The sequence below is a fragment of the Xiphias gladius genome, chromosome 1 (assembly GCF_016859285.1).
Source record: "Xiphias gladius isolate SHS-SW01 ecotype Sanya breed wild chromosome 1, ASM1685928v1, whole genome shotgun sequence".
NCBI classification, from domain to species: Eukaryota; Metazoa; Chordata; class Actinopteri; order Istiophoriformes; family Xiphiidae; genus Xiphias; species Xiphias gladius.
Window position 1 is genome coordinate 20,974,302 of NC_053400.1, and position 18,880 is coordinate 20,993,181.

An 18,880-nucleotide genomic window follows, 5' to 3' on the forward strand; every position below is an offset into this window, starting at 1 on the left:
TCTTCTTCTATGGGGTTTTCCATAATTGTGCGTCACTCTATTTTATGGTTGTAATTAGGGTCCTGACACTCGGGTGAGTTATGGAGGAAACAGAGCATCTGCGCCAGTTTGTTTACTTTCCGTAAGGCTAACGGGTTGGTTATGAGGCTTTTGTGTGCTGGCAAATGTCGTGATGGTTCGGAGGGAAATCTTTTCACATGTGGAGGGTGTGGTGGGGAGACAGCGCAGCCCGTGGGTGACAGGATGTCCCCTCGCTCCGTCTCCTGCGGCCGCAGTGGTGCTGTCTGAGCACTGCAATGGTTTGGGGAACGGCAGGGTAGCAAGCTTTTACTCACACATGCTCACACCACCTGTGGAGTAGGCCTGGGTGTGGACTGTGTGAATCTGCAAGTGATTCACATGAGCATCAAAGTGTGTGCACTGAGAAGTCAGAGCCTTCTCATGCTCCCCATGCTAATCTTCCCATGGTGTGCCTGTGAGCTCACAACATTCTTCAAATCAACATCAATAGATACCGCACACTACCAATACCAAAAGCTACTGTGAGATTGAGTCCTTTGTCATTTGGTTTACTACATGTGAATCAACAAATTTTACTCCAATCCCAAGCCAATGACAGGCTACTGACATTTACTGTGTGCCAGTATTACAGCGTTAAAGCATCAATGACTGAGTATGAGCGCATATATTCATGAAAGGGAGGACTTCAATCCATCGCTCTGAACATTTTCTATACCTGTTCATCCTGTGCAGGGTTGTGGGACTATGAAAGTGGGACTTGAGTAAAATATTTTTTTGAGGTAATTCACTTAGTCTTACTATGAGTGTGATATCAGTGTGATACCACATTGGGAACACACCTACCCACACCACTGTTCCCAACATCCAAGACACACTAACTGCTGCAACTAATGATTATTTTCATCATTAATTAATCTGCCATGTATTTTCTTGATTAATCTATTAATCATTTTGTCTATAGCGAGTCAGAAATTGGTGTAAAATGCACATCACAATTTCACAGAGCCCAAAGGGACACATTCACACATTTGTCAGACCAACAGTCCAAAGCACAAAGATATTCAGTTTGTAGATATAAAACAAAGAAAAGCAGTGTTTTTTTTTGGAAAAATGACTTAAGCAGTTATCAAAATATTTGCCGATTCATTTTCTGCTGATTGACTAATCGATTAATTGCTAATTATTTCAGCCCAAGGGTTAACCATAACAGCCCACCATCAAAAGCCTTTAGCACTTTAGGGTAAGCATAGAACGGAGGCATAAGCTTTATCTGCCTGTGGCTACATGGGCAGGATAAATTCCATGCTGGTTTCATGGTATTTGTAATTACTTATAAAAATATAAAAAAAGACCAGTGTCATCCATTATCTTTCTCTTGAAATAACTTCAGATCAAGTACACCATTACACCAATTTTTTTATTTTTTATTTTTATAATGAGTAATGCTGACTTTTTTTGTCTACATGAATAACCTATTCCTAGACTAGGCTGTATGTTTGCTAACTTGGCTATAGTACATAATAATTCAAATGTCATTAACATCTGGAGCTGATATTAAATATCAAAGGCATTGATATAAAACGATTCATTAATATTATTTTTTGACTGCAACATTTCTCTGTGTATTAAAGATACTGTATTGCACAATATTTGATTACTTTGAAAAGTATTTAGAATTACGTTTAATACTCTATATCTCAAAGTTTGATTGGGGGGAAAAAGTAAATGTTTTATATTTTATACTACAATGGTTACGTAAATTATTGTCTGGAGAAGATTTCTGAGAAGCAAATCCAAGAAGAATCTTTCTTAGAATACAAAGTCAGAGATGCATCTCCACGCTAAGTAGGTGCCCTACCTGGGAAAGATGGGCACAAAAATGGCCAGGGGAGCTGGATCTTGTGCTGTCCCCGGCTGCTACTTCATCCAGGGGCCTGACTGTGCGTCTGTCTGATGGAGTGTGTGGCCTGCGAGGGGACAGGGGTTTGAATGAGGAGGGGACAGACGGTGGGACTTCACACGGGGACGGAGGGACAGAGATGGAGCGCGGCATCTCCACAGTAACTCTAAAAGACGGGGAGTCTGTGAAGTTAGGCCCAGTGTAGACAGGAGCGGTGGGGCTGCCATGACGGAACTGCTGACGTTGCTGCCACTCATACAGCTGCCACACCATTCCCTCCTTGGTGGCCATTCGCTCATCGGTGGACATGCGGAAGTGGCTGAGCCGGTCATGAGCGTACTTGTAGTCACTGGGCAGGTTGCATGTTGCTGGAGGAGAGTTGCTGCCAGACGGGAGACGGGGAGACTTTGGCAACGACTGATAGGTGGCATCCGTTGTGCTGGCTTTGGGCTTCAAAGGAGGAGTCCGCCAAGGGAGGTTGTACTCAGCAGAGGGAGCACTGAGACAGAAAAAACAAATGGAGGTCTTTCACTTTTATATAAAGATTTTCCGCAATCAGAATTCTTTCTCGACATAAAATAAATGAAATTTAATAATACCCAAGAGCAATTCAAATACACAGGTCCTTATGTTAGCCACTAGAGGGAAGCATTTACTCAAAGTTTTTTTCATACTCATTCATGCTGCCTTTAAGAGAGGAATGTTGGTCGATTCAAACTGACTGTGTGAAGTCAAACTGACCTCTTCGATGGGTCTCCTTTGTGAACTTTGACCCAATGCTCCACCTGAGCCAATGTATTCTTCCTCTGCACATGCTTCTCAGTGTCTGTCCGTGAAACAAAGCCCCTCTGATAGACGAGATTTCCATTTTGTTCCGGTGGCAGAGCCACTTGGATTTCAGTTTGCTGTCCGTTCTTGTTGGCGGCACCATTGACAGAGTCTGGAGAGAGTCTCTCTATTCTCTCCTCTGTGGCTGACTGGCTGGGCCTGCCTTGGATCTCTAATCCATACCTCACCTCATCCCCATGAGCCAGTCTGATACCATTATCGTGAGGTTCCTCTCTGTCTGTCTTGGGAAGGCCTTGTGAGTGAGATGAGTTCTGGTTTATGTGGACATGGTTGGTTTGTGGGACTGCCTGCTTAGAAGCCTTCTCTGGCTTCTCCATCTCTCTGTGAAAAAGTGACAGGGGATGATAAAGTATATTAATAACATTTAATTTATCCTGTTTGTACTGTAGGTGTGCACTTGATATTAATAATCATATTTATTTTTATGGAATAAATTTCTTCAAACAGCCTCTCCCAAGTTACAGAGTATGAACGTAAGTGTCAAAGAAGTTCACCTTACAACTATTTTACGTGGCTACACTCATACACTTATTTATTCATGATCTCATTTTCCCACTTCGCTTTAGATTATGGTGCGGTGCAGCTCTGTTCTTGAAACAAGGGATTAAAATGCATTAAGAGCTGCATAAATAAACACAACTCAACAACACAACTCAAAATAAACTTACCTGACCCTGAAGGTAATTTCCCAATTGATCTGCAGAGACACTATGATCAGATTCATTACTGAGTTTCACTCAGGAAAGATCAGAAACCACAGGGAGTTAGCTAAGTTTCCATCTGCACTTTTTAGAGGTTTTGCTGGAGAGAGAAAGAGGGAAACCCGAGGGAGGAATGACAGTTGTTTTGTCCTCATTAAATTGCTTGGGGTAGTGTGCTGCTCTTCTCATTATGCTCAAATGATAAGACTTCATTAAGACTTCAGTGTCTAATTTTACTTTTAAAAGTCGCTTGTTTCTGTGGAAACAACTCATGAGGTGGGAGGCAGAGGTAAAATATGAAGGGAGGAACAGTAATAAAAGGTGTACTTTGGCTGATTGTTTTCGTGGCAGTTAAGAGATCACCTCACACTGGACTCCGTTTAATGTTATCATTTATTATTACTTCATTAGTGCAAAGCATTTCATATAATCAATGTTTTATTTCAAGGGACAATACTAAGATTGTCATGTGGGACATTGAGTGCTGTCCAAAATAAAAATTTCAGGAGTAATGACTTACATTGGCCTCCAGGTGGCACTATTCTACTGACTATTTACACCATATGGTGCATCCAGCTAATCTAAGATGTCTAAGTGTGTTTTGTAATACATTTACAAACTGCACTTAGACTGCGTTTACAATATATACAGTTGTCACAGGGTATCATACTGTATTGCAGACTATTTCTGCCATTGATGTTGAATATTTCCCCAAAATGTCTGCGCAAAAAAATGCTTTGTACATTGTGATTACTGCTATATCAACACATTCTGCAGGAGAACATCTCTTATGTATGGCCTGTGCTCAGCTGGCTATGGCTACAATGAGCCTCATTTATACTAGATCCAGATGCAGTATGCACACACACGCACACACACACACACACACACACACACACACACACACACACACACACACACACACACACACACACACACACACACACACACACACGAAAACTGCAGACATCTTAGTGCCCCAGAACAAACAGACAAGGCTGGACCTGCTTTGGAATACTGCTGTTAAAATAATCCCATGAAGGCAAGAAAAAGGAACAGATTTCAGTTATGAAACCAATTTTAAAGCAGTGGCCAGTTCCACACTGCAGTCTAACACTATAGCAGCCATAATGCTCTTGCGAAACTGATGATTAAAAAGAACTATTTGGTTGAACACTGTGATACCCAGGTTCCATCTATGATATCATCTCAGGACATTTCCAGTTCACAGGGTCTACTGTTATTAATTCAAGGCAAGACGTTGGTACTAGTAGTCGCCCAATCAAAGAGAGAAATGAATCCTACTCTGTAGAGCGAGACCAACCTCTTTATAGTGTGACTCTGCTGCATCAGCGCAGCCTGGTTCATGGCCCGGATCCAGCCATTCATGTCCTCCTGTGTGTCCGCGCTGAAGAAATATGTCCGCATCCCGCAGTGTTCTGCCTGTGAGCCAATCACAGAGTTCTTATTGTAAATGTAGGACCGCATTCCTGTGTGGTTCGCCTATCAAGGAAAGAGAGATGGAAAGGGAAAGGGGGGGGGGGGGTAGATATGAGAACTTCTTCCCGAAGATGGGAAAAACCTGCCAGTAAGGCTGATGAATGAAAAAATTTGCTGTCTTGTGTACCGAGACTGACAGCTGTCAACTCAGTCAGCGCAAAGTTTACAGCAACATTTTACTGAAAAAAAAAAAAAAAAAAAGAATAGGGAGGGAACAAAGTGCTGCAGCAGAAACAATGTGAACATTGTGCTGTTTCTGGCAAGGAAAAAAGCATAATACAGGTTATATTTCCCAACTGCTTTTCAAAAACAATAACAAAGAAAAGGCAATTATAGGCACCTGTCACCACTTTAGTCAGGTTTCACAGATGCACAAACAATTACACATTGGAAATATTAGCGTGCTTTTTGTCTTTTCTATGGGGTGGTGTAAATCTGTTCTAATAGCTTTTTACATAGTGTGGCCACCAAATCCTCCGAACTTCACCGAACCCCAACCAATTCTGATACAGACAACCAGCTATATCACAATCTGCCAAATATGTTGTACTGATGCACCCAATATACAGTAAAAAAGTGCAATGGATTAGTTAGTAATGCTTAATAATACTGTATGTCTCCACAATCAACATTTTTGTGTAAGATGCAGGTTATTTCACATTAATTGTAACTTAAGCTTAATAAAATTCAGGAATAGCTGCTGACACTACCACAAGTGCATCCATGACGCAGGAAGAACTGCATCATATACTGTGCACCATGGAAAAAGCGTGATCTTCACTGAATCCAGCACCACAACATGCTAAATAAATAGGAAAAAAAAACCTATCCACAACAACAGAAAAAGGCTCATTCAGTAATTATAAGGAGAGTCTCCACCTATAATAAAATAATGTATAAACACAGGTAATTAGAGCCAAGTTGACTTACTTGTTTAGAGTTTTCCTGCTTTATTGGTCTGTTCATAAGCTGGTCACAGCATGTCACAATTCGTATCACAACTGCACATAGAATCATTAACCTTTGAGCTCTTCATTAGCTTCACTAGTCAAAATACCATCCTATTAACCACAACGGTTTATCTATTCTGAGGGACTGTAAAGTGAATACAATCATTCTACTGATAATTCTTCAACCGTTAGGCACCATGTTAACAAGCCAAACAATGCAAAGTAAATTCTATGAGGCACCTGCTTCAAAACAGATGTAGAGAAACAAGTTAATGGTTTATATTGTTTCTTATGTTGTGAAACAATATAAAATTATTATAGGTACAGCAGGGGGCAAATTGCTGATGTCAACAAATATCCCATGAAATGAAATGAAATCAGAGAGGAGTGTGGAAAAAATGGCTCAGACGCTGTTGTCCCACCTGTCCCATGATGATGACCATGTCATAAGTGATAAGCAGCTCGACAAGACAAATACCAAATACAAAATACCGGAGCCAATGTGGTCTACCAGTTGACCACATTGATAAAATTAGCAATCGGCTAAGGAACTAAATATCTGGACATTTAACACGTTTTCTTTTTCGCGCTCTGTGGTACAGCACATTGGATTTTAAATGAAACAATGACTTTGAGTTTAAAGTGCAGACTCCCACCTTTGATTTGACAGTGTTCACATCCATACTGGGTGAACAGTGTAGGGAGAGAGAGAGAGCAGCCTCTCAAACTGTCCAAAAACTGGGGAACTATGAGTAAGAGTGTTATGATTCCCGCCCTACATGTGAGCAATGTCATGTTTTTCATTTAAAATCCAATTTGCTGGAGTACGGTGCAAAACAGCAGCAACAAAAGTGTTACTGTCTTAAAACTTATAGCGCACTCACTGTATATGTAGAGGAGGTTAGTTTTAATAACAAAAGCTGTCTTTTTTTCCAAAAATTCACATCAAAATTGTTTTCTAAAAGCTAACGGCCCCCCTACACGCTCTGGCATTGTCCATAGATGACTGTTGCTGTAGTCATGTCAGTACATGATACGAATTTGATGCCCATTTAGTAATGCACATTCAGGAGCTGGTAGCATGATATGACACAAAACGAACTGAGAATGACGGTCCACTGATGAGGCTAAAGTGAAATCAAATACCTATTCATGCAAGACAGGAAGTCTGTGTGATTCAGGATGGCCGCCCGCAGAGAACAGTACTCACTCCGCCCGCGCACACACACCGGGTCACAATGGGAGGCAATTGACCAACAGGGAATGAGAGAAACACAGTGAGATGAACAAAAATAAGAGAACAGAAAAAACAACAGAAAGTTAGAGCAGATCAGTGCTGGCTCAATTAGAAAGAACAGAAATGCCTCTGGCTGTGGTCTCTTAGCAGTCATCACAGAAGCAAGAGTGAGTAATAGTGGCAGCATCATACAAAGTAAGTGGTTTGATACTTTACAAACAGACACATCATTGTAGCATCACAGCACGGCCCATAGTGCTTCCAGGAAGGTAAAAAAAAAAAAAAAACTCTTATGTGTAAATATTTGAGAGAATTACTGTATTGACTTTAACAACCTGTTGTGACCTCTTACATCTTCTAAACTCAACTGCTGCTTCTCAAATTGGTTGTGAGAATAATTTTAGTCACAATATCCAGTCCAATGTCTTAACGCATTATTTCAGGCCTGCAGAAATTGTAGTCTATAATTCACTGCATGTGTCAGTGGCTCCAACAGTCTGGAACAATCCATTGTTGAACAACACCAGACATCTACTGAGCAGTTGTCATGTTCGTTTAGCAGTAAGTGAAATTTTTCCAAAGCACCTCAGATGCACATAATGAAATCTCCTGCTCTTCAATGCATGATGGCTCAGGGAGAGGGAGGGAAGGAACAAGGATCTCTTAAATACAGGGTGGTACAGCAGAGCCCAGGCTCATTTCACCTAACCTTACATATATAGTCCCTGGCAAGCGGTGGGAGGAGACGGTGAATAGGCTGAATGTATAATTAATATTCCCAGCAGGACAATTATTATACAAATTCCATTGTATGATCTTTAAAGCACAGACGATATGTACCACACAAGCACACACATTCATATTCACACACATACAAACGCAGAATAGTAGAACAAAAAGCTCGAGTACAAAGGAGCTGAAAGGATTGCAACAGGATGCCCTGAAGCTGCAATGATGCATCAAACATTCACGCACTGTTGTTCTTTGCAACAAGTTCTGTGTTTCCACAAAGGAGACGCTGGATAATGTTAACCCTCTTGCTGAAAGAAAAAGACATAAATCCCTTCGCTGTCCTCTGGCAGAATTCACATAAGGTAAAGAGAAAAAAAAGAAGGAAAAGTTCTGCTGCAACTTTCAAGTAAAAATGACCAAATGCAGAAGGTCAAAAGTTCCACCAGACTCAGCACAACTGGACTTCAGAAAGAAATCTGCATAGAACTCAACACCTGAGTTGCATGCAAAATCTCTGTTGCACAAAAATGTGAACGTAAGTTGAAATTTAACGAATAGCAGTGTAAAACGACACCTGTTTTAAGTCCGGATAACAAAACAATACTTTTCCCCCTAACTTACTTTAAGAATTAGTTTTTCTTGAAAACCCTTTTTTTTGTTAATTTAACAAAATAACCCAAACCTCTCAAACACATCAGTGTTTCATGTTGTCATACTGCAATACAAACAGCCGTAATAGTTTGCATAAATAAAATAACCTATAAATAGAAAGGTTATAATTTAAACCAGGAATCTGATACAACAAGAAGTGAACAAAACTATGACCTGATTCCAACTTTTGGTACTTGACTGTTTTTTATGCTACAGACACATTTTCTTTTGGTACTAAAGTGCTCAGGTTCAATATCCAGGTCTAATAATAAATCGTAAACTGTCTTCAAAAAATTAAATTAAAAAAATAAATAAATGGGAGATGTGAAAATTCCATTTAGGCAGCAGGGACTACCCAACTAGCCTTCCCGTGTTACCGCGATCACACTGGGGGGGGACCAGTATGTGAGGACTGCTATCCAACAGTGTTGCAGCAATGAATATTCTTAGAAAAACTTTAGGTAGTGAACAAGTTTTGCTGATTACACATGGGCATGATTACATGTCATATACATATATGTATCTCATACGATTACATTTCATATATCTGATTCAGTCCCACTTCAGTGTTACCTTGAAAGCGTATTTGCGGCTTATGTGGTCATCAGGCTCAACTGGCGCAATGACATAACTGGGCAGAGGGATGCTACCGAGCACTGTCTCTTCTCGGCTGTCTGGGAAGCAAAAACACACACACACACACACACACACACACACACACACACACACACACACACACACACACACACACACACGTAGAATATTGTTACAGGACTCCAAAACAACAATTGCCAATTCTGCCAAGATTTTTTGTTTTTTTGTTTTGTTTTACGAGTGACTTCAGATTTATGAACGGCAGGGAGATCAGTGAGGCATAATTCAGGGGTGACTGTTGTCTGGATGGGCCCATGTGGCAGCATGTAGTACGAGGTGGCATGAGGCTTATCTATTATTCAGTATGATTAATGGAGGAGAGGAGGTAGAAGCTATAGCAGCACAAGCAGAGATTACATCCCATAATAAAACACTCAAGTTAATTAGGAAGGAGAAGGGAGAGTAAGAGACAGCAGTAGATGTCAGGCTGTGATTAATCAAGAAATGTATCTTCCTGCAGAGGAGATTACTAAAGGTTTGAATGTCTGATTTCACAACTAAATCCATTTTAAATTTTGTCTATTAAACCAGGACATGGCACTTTTCACAGACTCACCTTTGTAGTAAAACAAGCAGTAGTCTGACAAAACAAACCACTTCCGTTTCCACAGTCGCATTCCAGAGCTGTCCTGGAGGTGAGAGGGGAAACACAGCAAACAGTGTATTTAGAAATCCTGCTCACAGAAACACACTTTAATTCACATTTTAATTAAAAAGTATAGTTTGGGAATAGAATGCTCGTTAGTAACGGGTAGGGGGGAAGAGAAGGCTTTATGCATATCATTAGCGCAATAACTTCATTTCATTTAAGTTTCATTTCTTTTTTTTTTTTTTTTTTGTGGTGCTTGGCAGAAAACTGCAGCCTCTACATTTAACTCATTACTGTAGGTTTTTAACTCCAGTGCTTTTCATCTCTAATACTTCTTAGGATTGCGTGCTAACATAAGACATTTAGATTCCCTGAAATGGTTTTGCACGGCCATTCTGAACATTCATTTGTAATTTCACACACATCACATCATATTCTGTCCAAAGTGATAAATTATTGATAGAAGCTTTAATGCAGTGAATGATGATGTAAAGTGTCATGCTTATCCTTAGATCACAAGGTTACTTTCACACAACAGACAGATGTACCTGCTGTACAGTGAAGCATCTCACCTTCTGCATGGAGGGTAAACTGTGAATATACAACTCTTGTGACTGATATTTCTGATGTGACAGATCTGAAGCTGTGTTTCCTTTTTAACATTTGTAAGGCTGCAACTAATGATTATTTTCATTACTGATTAAGTTATTTATTTTTATGATTAATCAATTACTTTGTCTAAAACATTTCAGAATGTAGGGAAAATGCCCATGCTCCACAATTTTGCGGAGCCCAAAAGTGACATCTTGTTTTGTCCGAGTAATAGTCCAAAGATATTTATTTAAAATGATGTAAAACAGAGTAACCTAGCAAACAATCTCATTTTGAAAAGCAGGAAACGGAGAATGTTTGGCTTTTTTTTTTTTTTTAAATAAATGACTTAAACATCCATTAGCTATACTGCTAGGGTTGGGAGCCCAGAACCTTCTCGCCAACAGTGCCCATGACTTAAACAATAAATTCAAAATCAAAAATCTCAGCGATTAAATTTCCTTAAACATTTGAGGCTGCTGCTCCATAGGTAGGCCCCCCGGAGCTCATAAAACATCGGGCCCCTGGGAGAGACCTTGAAACTTCAATAGGAGCATCGCCAAAAGTGAATAAATGATAAAATCAACTTTTCTTTCACAGGTCTTTTACCAAGAGCAGAGCAACTCTAGCTCACCTGTTTATACAGCCAGCCCCTCACCACCACTGGGATGTTGAGGTTTCTTTTAATAGCATGATCCCTCTTGCCAAAACTGTGTACTTTCCCCGTACCTCTGGAGCCCTGAAGAAAAGAAAAACCAAAAGAGTTGATTATATGGTGGCTATGCCAATTTACTTTGTTTACCTGAAGTAACACGCAGTGATTAATAGATAGTAGTATTGTGTTGACCATGGTACTGTCCCCCACAGTGCAAAGAATACAACTCGAAATTTAGCTACTGGAAAAGTAAACCCAAACAGTTTTTCAGCTGAGTAAAATGGTCTTCTTTCCTGGAACTTCCTTCTTTTAAAACCAATAATGAGAAGAGGAAATACCAACTGGCTGTTCCTGTGGATGCATTTATAATCAGGCATATTTTTAGGCAAGGTCATTTCAGACTACATATTCTCTGTGAAAATTAAATCAGACTTTTTCTACAGAAATGCCTGGGGTTGTCGGGCTGACCCGCTAAAAGCTTAAAGAAGACAGAAATGTTGTGGGGGAAAAAATTATTATTTTGTCATTTGACAGAATAATAAAACAATCAATACACAAACTAATTAAAACAATAACAAGTATTTTAACTAATAGTGCCCTCCAGAGGAATAGGTGTCTTTAAATTCAAGTTCAACTGTCTTTCAGTGGCTTTCAGGGGAACCAATAGCAATTTCCATTTTTCTGTGTGACTCTCTACTGTCCTGTGCTTCTGTGTTGGTCCCATATACAGTGACAAAACATGTTTGTACCAAAAATTTCCATGATCACTGGAAACAACAGCAAGAATGTCAGACAGATGCACACACCCCTGTCCAGTCCCACAGGATGTTTGAGTTTTATTAAGCTTGAAACTTTACCGAATAATTGCTTTCAGAGGCCATCAAAATGAGGTAATGTTTTCTAGAGTTGATTAAACCAATTTATCAACATGAGCATTAACAGTCATCAAGAGAGCTCCTAAAGCGATTTGCTACCCTAAAAAGACATGTTTGGTTGATTATGATAAATGTCAAATAAGAAAACCTGAACAAATATTTTTCTACTGTTTTAGGACTAATTTTCTCTTTAAACATTGTTAGATTTCCAAAATTTAGGTTCTACAGAGAAACTAACTAACACAAGCAAAACAAACTGTTGAACTCTCACGGAAGAGAAACAGCGATGCTGACCTTTGACCCTGAGGTGGCATCCGCTGCTGAGGTCACTGCCTTGGAGGACTCTGTGACCATGCTGGGGGATCTGTGGTTGGCCGCTGACTTGGACATACGGGACTCTATCCTACAGTAGAGAAGGCAGCGTAGAAGAAGATCACTAACACAGGCGGGATGAGAAGCATTGGATAGTGATGTTTCTCTTCAGTTCCTCTGACAAACTACAGACATGCAATGAAACAGAGCGCAGCCCTGTGCTGAGTTTTCAGACATAAAGGATATGACTGTTTCCTGACACCGCCATGCGACCTGTCACAGCCAATGGCTTTTCAGTGGATGTGTTAACAGTGGAAGCTTTTTGGTTCCAAACACTTCAGTGACACTCGGTCTGACACTCACCCCGGGGCAGGCATCTTAAACACTCCCAGATAACAGCCCAAAACAAAACAAAAAAAGAACAGAGGCCTCGTGTTACGCCAAATGCACAGACTTGATCTGACACACGTACACACAGGAAAGGGTATTTAACATGGTCCTTTGGGTCCGACAAGCCATAGCCCATACATTTCTGTTCTGGTACAACAATGCAAAGTGTTTTACTAGATTAGGAAATCCAACAATGAAATATCTTTCAGAAGGTAACTTTGTATTGTTGTAGTTATATAGACATGGCAGCTCAAAACCTCTGTGCACTGCCACAGAGGTTTGTTAGGTGTAGGAATGTGTGTTCTCTTAGTAGAATAGAAAACGAATGATTTAGTCAAGCTACTTAAAAAGCTTCAAATTTGGTTTTCCTTAAAAATACGAAATTTAGAGGAGCGGTTGTTTTTCCTTAATGATAACATCCAACTGGTAGAAAAACATATATTTTTAATGGTCCCTACAGTGCATCAGTATGTGTAATAGCGTTCAGCAGAAAATGAGGTATTCAGAAGTGTTATCTGCCTAATTAATGAGAGTGCTGTCTCCCAACCCATACTGGGTATGAGTGAGCATACTGTACACGTTAAAAGCATATAAGGTGTTAAAGTCAGCATCACTGTTGGTATAATTAGAAAGTCTCATTCTGAACTGCTGACGAGTTGTAAAATACACACAATAGTGTGTTACTTTCTGCAGAAGATTTTTTTTATTTTTTTACCCAATATATTTAGTGCTTTACCTCCCTAATGTGTTATTAACTCAGTTTTGGGAAAAATAATATTAGTATTTTTTTTCCCTCACTCTACTATGGTCAATTTAGCTGTGACTGATCACTTTTGAACATTTGCCTTTTGCGGTGAAGAGAAGAAATTAGAAAATATGTCAAATATAAATAACTGCAGGGGGTAAGCAAAATTGTACCCATGGCCATTTGTGTATATATATACACAAATTCCTAAAGGTTAATGAAATGAGGAGGTAAACAGCTCCAACCCTGGAGCAGATTACAATCAGTCAGCCAAATGGGACTATTTCAATTGACACTGAAATGATTACTGCAATATATCTTTCAACATTTCCGTAGTAAAAAAAAAAAAGAATTCATATGAACTTGAATGAAATGAAGTTAGCATCAACTCATTAATAGATATATTAAAAAATTAAATAATAATACATATAAAAATAAAATCACACAAGCAATACTACAATAATACACTTTTTTTTTTAAATAAAGACACAGCAAACAAAGAGTATATTTATACATGGGTAAGAGAAAATAATTTGTTTATATTCCATTCATATAAATACAGATTTATATTGTATGCATATGTACTGTTCATATATCAAAACTAAATGAAGTAAATTGGTTTCACAAGACAATAAAATGAACAAAACTGACAAGCTTGTAAAATACTAAAACTAAAACCAGCTTCCATATTCGGCCACTTACAGACACCCTTGTAGTGATATACTGGTTATAATGATTGCCTTTTTACATGATGTTGCATCATACCTTTTCAAAGTGTTGCATTACGTCTTCTAAACAGAAAACTTGGTTAATCTGAGGACAGTTTTAACCAGGAGAACAGAACATGAATGTGACAGTGGGGCAGCCTAATAGTTACAGTTAATAAACACTGAGAAAATTCCCAAAGCTTGATTTTCTCTGCCCAAATGTTATAGATGCCTCAGGTTGAATGAGCATAAACAATTTTAATGGTAGGGGTTGTAGTTTGCATTGAATAAAAAAATAACAGTAGATGTAAGCTATATAGGCTAATACAAGACACTTTAAGTAAAAAACTACCACAATTTTAAAGAGTTTTTCCAGGCTGCTGCAGCTTTTGATTTGACCTATGTGCTCAAAAGGTGATGCATCAATGATAATGGGAAAACTAGAGACAGCAAGGAGCAGTGTGATTTGACAAGGTCCCAGAAACGTTTCTCAGGAATTTTAGTTCATGCTCATTAAGTAGTAACATGCAGTTCCAACCGATTTTTTCATCCACAAATCCTGCAGACCTCCAGTTTCATGGAATTATAATGGTGCTCTGCTGGATTTAAATCTGGAGACTACAGACTGTGAATTAAAAATGAAGTTACTGACTCATGCCCCTCGAGCCATCTTTAGATGATGCCATCTTGGTTACATAGCATATTTGTCTACCCTAAGAAGCCATTTGAAGGCGTAAAGCGAGTCAGCATAAATGGGCATTTGGTGTGCCCCAGCTGATTACACTACCAACACTACCATCCATTAATTCAACTCAGGACAGATCCATGGACTGATACTGAGCTGCTTAAGCCATAGTCTAGACCTAAAACCAGGTAAAAATTTTTTCAAAATTCTGTCATCAGGTTTCGGTGGTGACATACTGATTGTTGCGTCATCTTCTTGTTCCTCCTTGATACTAGTGGAACTTAACAATCTTTAGAAGCTGTAGTCCAGCTTCAAGATTTCACAAGTGCTCAATCAGTCCATTCATCTCTGACCTGACATTATAGGGCTTAAATTGCAATATTCTTAGTAAACTCTGGAAGCCAGGGAGGGGGGGTATTTCTGTGATGCAAGGACCACCAGGTCAGGCAACAACAGCCAATCAGTGTTTACGCTCACTTTTAATAATAGTTTGGCAGCTTAGTATTGTCTGACTGCTTCATATAATGAGTTGTAGCAACATGACTTGCGTTCATGATCACATCCATTCATATTCCCTCTCACAGGCCTGGAAAATAACGTACAATCCTGGTTGAACTTATTAGCATCCCTTAATTTTAAGTAGAGAATTTAGAATATTTTCAGAAATAAATGCAAATTAACCAGTTTTGAGTGATCAAAATATTTTAATAAAATGTTAAAGGTTAAACAAAAGAAAAAATGCATAATAATGAAATAATACAAACACAAAATGTACCCCAGACACAGTCGTTGGCCTTCGCTGATATTTGCTTGCAGAACCTTTGGCAACAATAGCAGCCTCTAAATGTTTCTTGTAGCCATCTAGAAGCTTCTCGCACCTGTCTCCTGGTAGTTTCTGCCACTCTTCCTTTGCAGTGCGTTAAAACTTTTTTAAGTTTGCAGGAGTCCCTTTTGCAATGGCAGATTTTAGTTCTTTCCAACGGTTTTCAATGGAATTTAGGTCAGGACTCATTGCAGGCCAGTTTAAAACAGCCCATCTTTTCCTTTTCAACTATTCTTTTGAGCTGCTGGATATGTGCTTTGGGTCGTTATCCTGCTGAAAGACCTAAGGCCTTCACCTTAAACCTAGTTTTCTGACACTGGGTAACACATTTCGCTCTAAAATGTCGTGGTAATGTTCTGATTTCATCATTCCTTACCAGGTAAGGACCATACCAGAGGCACCAAGCAGCCCCACAGTATGATAGAACCTCCACCTCGTTTTACTGTAGGTAAGGTTAACTTTTCCTTATGGGCTTCATTTCTTCGCCTATAAACAAACTGACGCACTGCATTCCCAAAGAGCTCTTCTTTGGTGTCATCTGTCCATAGAACATTATCCCAGAAAGACTGTGGCGTTTCAATAAAAGCTTTTGTAAACATTAGTCTTGCCTTTTCCAGATTGCTCCAGGTCAGCCTGAAGATGTTTTGGGTAGTGTTTTGTCCTAAATCCACATCAACCTTCCCAGACTTCTCTCACTGAGTTTCCTCTTAGCACCACGTCCTGGAAGTTTCTTAACATTTTCATGACTGTGAGCCTTCTTGATATCATTACGAACTGTTGAAACAGGGATTTCAAGATCTTTTGCGATTGCCTTGTAGCCTCTGGGATTGTTATGTTTTTCGATAATAGTATTTCGGATGCACTCAGACAGCTCTCTTGTCTACGCCATCGTGGAAAGGAAACTGGAAACAATCAGCCCTTTTCTTATGCAGTAAAACCATCATCCATTGGTTAATTTGGGTCATGTGAACACTGAAAATTAAGCACAGGTGAATCTTATTTGTTTTTTATTTTGCATGAGGAACTAATTTAAGTTCATCCAAAGGGTGCCATAATTGTAGAATTCTGTGTTTTTTATTTCACTATATGAAAGCATTTTTTGTTGTTGTTGTTGTTCAGTAACGTTTGACATTTTATTTAAATACTCTTATTATACAAAATTGGTTACTTTTTATTTCTGAAGATATTCTAAATTCTGTATATAAAATTCAGGGGTGCCAATGATTTTAACCAGGACTGTATACCACTTCTTAAAAAGGTATAAGTTAAGGAAACTTACTGCAACTGTCAAGTACTTGGCAGAACCTATTCCTTGCTACGGGAGTTTGCTTACAATAGGAAACAGTGTGACCTGCATTGTTGCGCTAAGGGATTACAAACAGCACAAAACCTTGTTTCTTTCTGCTTTATGTGCTGCACTACACTAAGACTAAGGAAACGGAGTTAAACTAGAGATGTGTGTCAGAGACTAAAGCAAAAATGCTGGTCGAAAAAGGAGAAAAAGAGAGGCCAAGAACGGGGAAAAACACTAAGCTCCATCTATTCCTTCTTGCTATGATGGAAATGAGGGCATATTTGTCGTTTTTAAATCCTTTCAGGCACTGGGTGTACATGAAGAGATTTGACAAATTGATCTCGTGTAATAATCTATAACAAAGTAAAAGCCCTCAGGCCAGCAAAGCAAAGGCTGATCGACCTCTCTGATGGGAAGGGCCTCCTGAAGCTCTTTTTTCTGCTCTGTCCTCAATCCGATACGGGTCTCGTGGGATTGGGAACACACTGAAGTTCTCCTCACTTGGAAGGGGAGCCTGTGAGTCATGGAAGTAACCCCACTTCCTATTCAGATATCATTGTACACAGAATAAAGCCCATAACATCACCATGTCAGTGAAGAGAGGCAACATTTTGCAGTCGCGGTGTGGTCATGCTTGAGTCGCACAGATTCAACAGAAAAACTGGTTCCCAGCTGTCACACGCTATGCTCAAGTGTTCAAAAGGATTTTAGCAGGGAGGGTGCAAAAGAGAGGCTTAATGTAAGGAAATGAAGTAAATAGAACTTGGGCCAGATGAAAAACAGAAATAGCCTTTAATGTAGGTGTCATATTATATTGTTGGAGTTAGCCGTTTTTGTGTGAGCCTCAACACAGTGTGGTTTGGAATAAATGTGAGAGTTAAATGAGCTAATAAAACTTGCAAGCTGCCAAATTTCACCTCTATCAACTTCTAGATTTCTTATTTAACGACAAACTTCAACTAGTACAACCTACAAACATAATCAGTCAAAGCTGCTTGGAGGTTTCTTTCAAAACTGAATAATGTGAAATAGTATATAATTGGTGTTTCTAAGCTAATGTTTGAAAGACTAGTTAAAATGCTCACATCTACTGATGTGGCATCATTTCACAATTGTCAGTTGTGACTTACACAATTTCTATGATTAACACTGAAAGTAACTGAGTTCTTAAACTGAAAAAAAAATCTTCTGTGATCTGTTTACTGTGTTGTAGCTTAGCACAAAGTAAGAGGAAACATATATGCTGGATATTATGCTGAGATAAAAACTGAATGGATATGTCATCCGGCGCACTGGTAAAGCCAAGTACATAGTTTTTTAGAGTGCTACCTTCACAAGTAGGGCTAGTAGTCATTTGGGGAGGTGATAAGCAGATGAAGTTGCTGATCAAGACATAAAAAACAGGCTACAGAGAAAGTAATATTATTTTTACAGGTATCACAAAGGTAGTTTTATTTCCTGGTGTTTGCTTAAGACAAACTGCGAGAGTTTATTTCAACAAGACTAGGTCAAAACCTAGTATATGTCTGGAACACCCTTATTTGTTTGCTTCTCTCCTACTCTCTGTGCTCACACATAGAGCATTTTAATATAGCTGAATTCCCAATAAAGCTGTTCTCATTCACGTTTTTCTGTTTCTGTTGTCAGAATGTATGAAATGGTGACTGAAACGCGGCCCATTAAGACTACATGTTAGGACTTCATGCTGCTGCTCTGCACTGCTAAAATCCTGATTTTACAACTGCGACGTCATCTGACGAAATCACCACACACATAAGTTAAAGACAACAGCTGTGCTGGGATTTTTTCTATATTTACTTGTGAAATGATCATTCAGAGAGAAAGTTAGAAGCTCATTCACTTCTGTGTCAGCTGCCACGCAGTCAATTGAATGAGACGCGTGGAGAGGTCTGTCTGCAGTGGGACAATACTGGCGATTATCTTCCATGGAAAGTAGCTAAGGTTTGTCAAAAAAGTTGCTAGATTTGTCGCTGGGTGCTTTGGTGAAGAAAAGCCGCT

General features: G+C 39.3%; 1 protein-coding gene across 9 annotated transcripts in view; it reads right to left on the reverse strand.

Moving 5' to 3' along the window:
* Positions 1-18,880, reverse strand: part of plekha7b (pleckstrin homology domain containing, family A member 7b) — a 72,305-nt gene that overhangs the window by 20,813 nt on the left and 32,612 nt on the right. For 7 of the 9 annotated variants that reach the window (XM_040128725.1, XM_040128742.1, XM_040128715.1 and 4 more), the window contains 7 exons: positions 12,200-12,308; positions 11,010-11,114; positions 9,752-9,824; positions 9,115-9,215; positions 4,796-4,974; positions 2,663-3,091; positions 1,880-2,420 (listed from right to left, as the gene is read on the reverse strand). In XM_040128725.1, coding sequence (XP_039984659.1) covers positions 1,880-2,420; positions 2,663-3,091; positions 4,796-4,974; positions 9,115-9,215; positions 9,752-9,824; positions 11,010-11,114; positions 12,200-12,308 — 1,537 coding nt within the window. Of the gene's footprint in view, positions 1-1,879; positions 2,421-2,662; positions 3,092-4,795; positions 4,975-7,067; positions 7,136-9,114; positions 9,216-9,751; positions 9,825-11,009; positions 11,115-12,199; positions 12,309-18,880 lie in introns of those variants that run through there. The other 2 variants (XM_040128770.1, XM_040128780.1) reach the window with 2 other exon arrangements.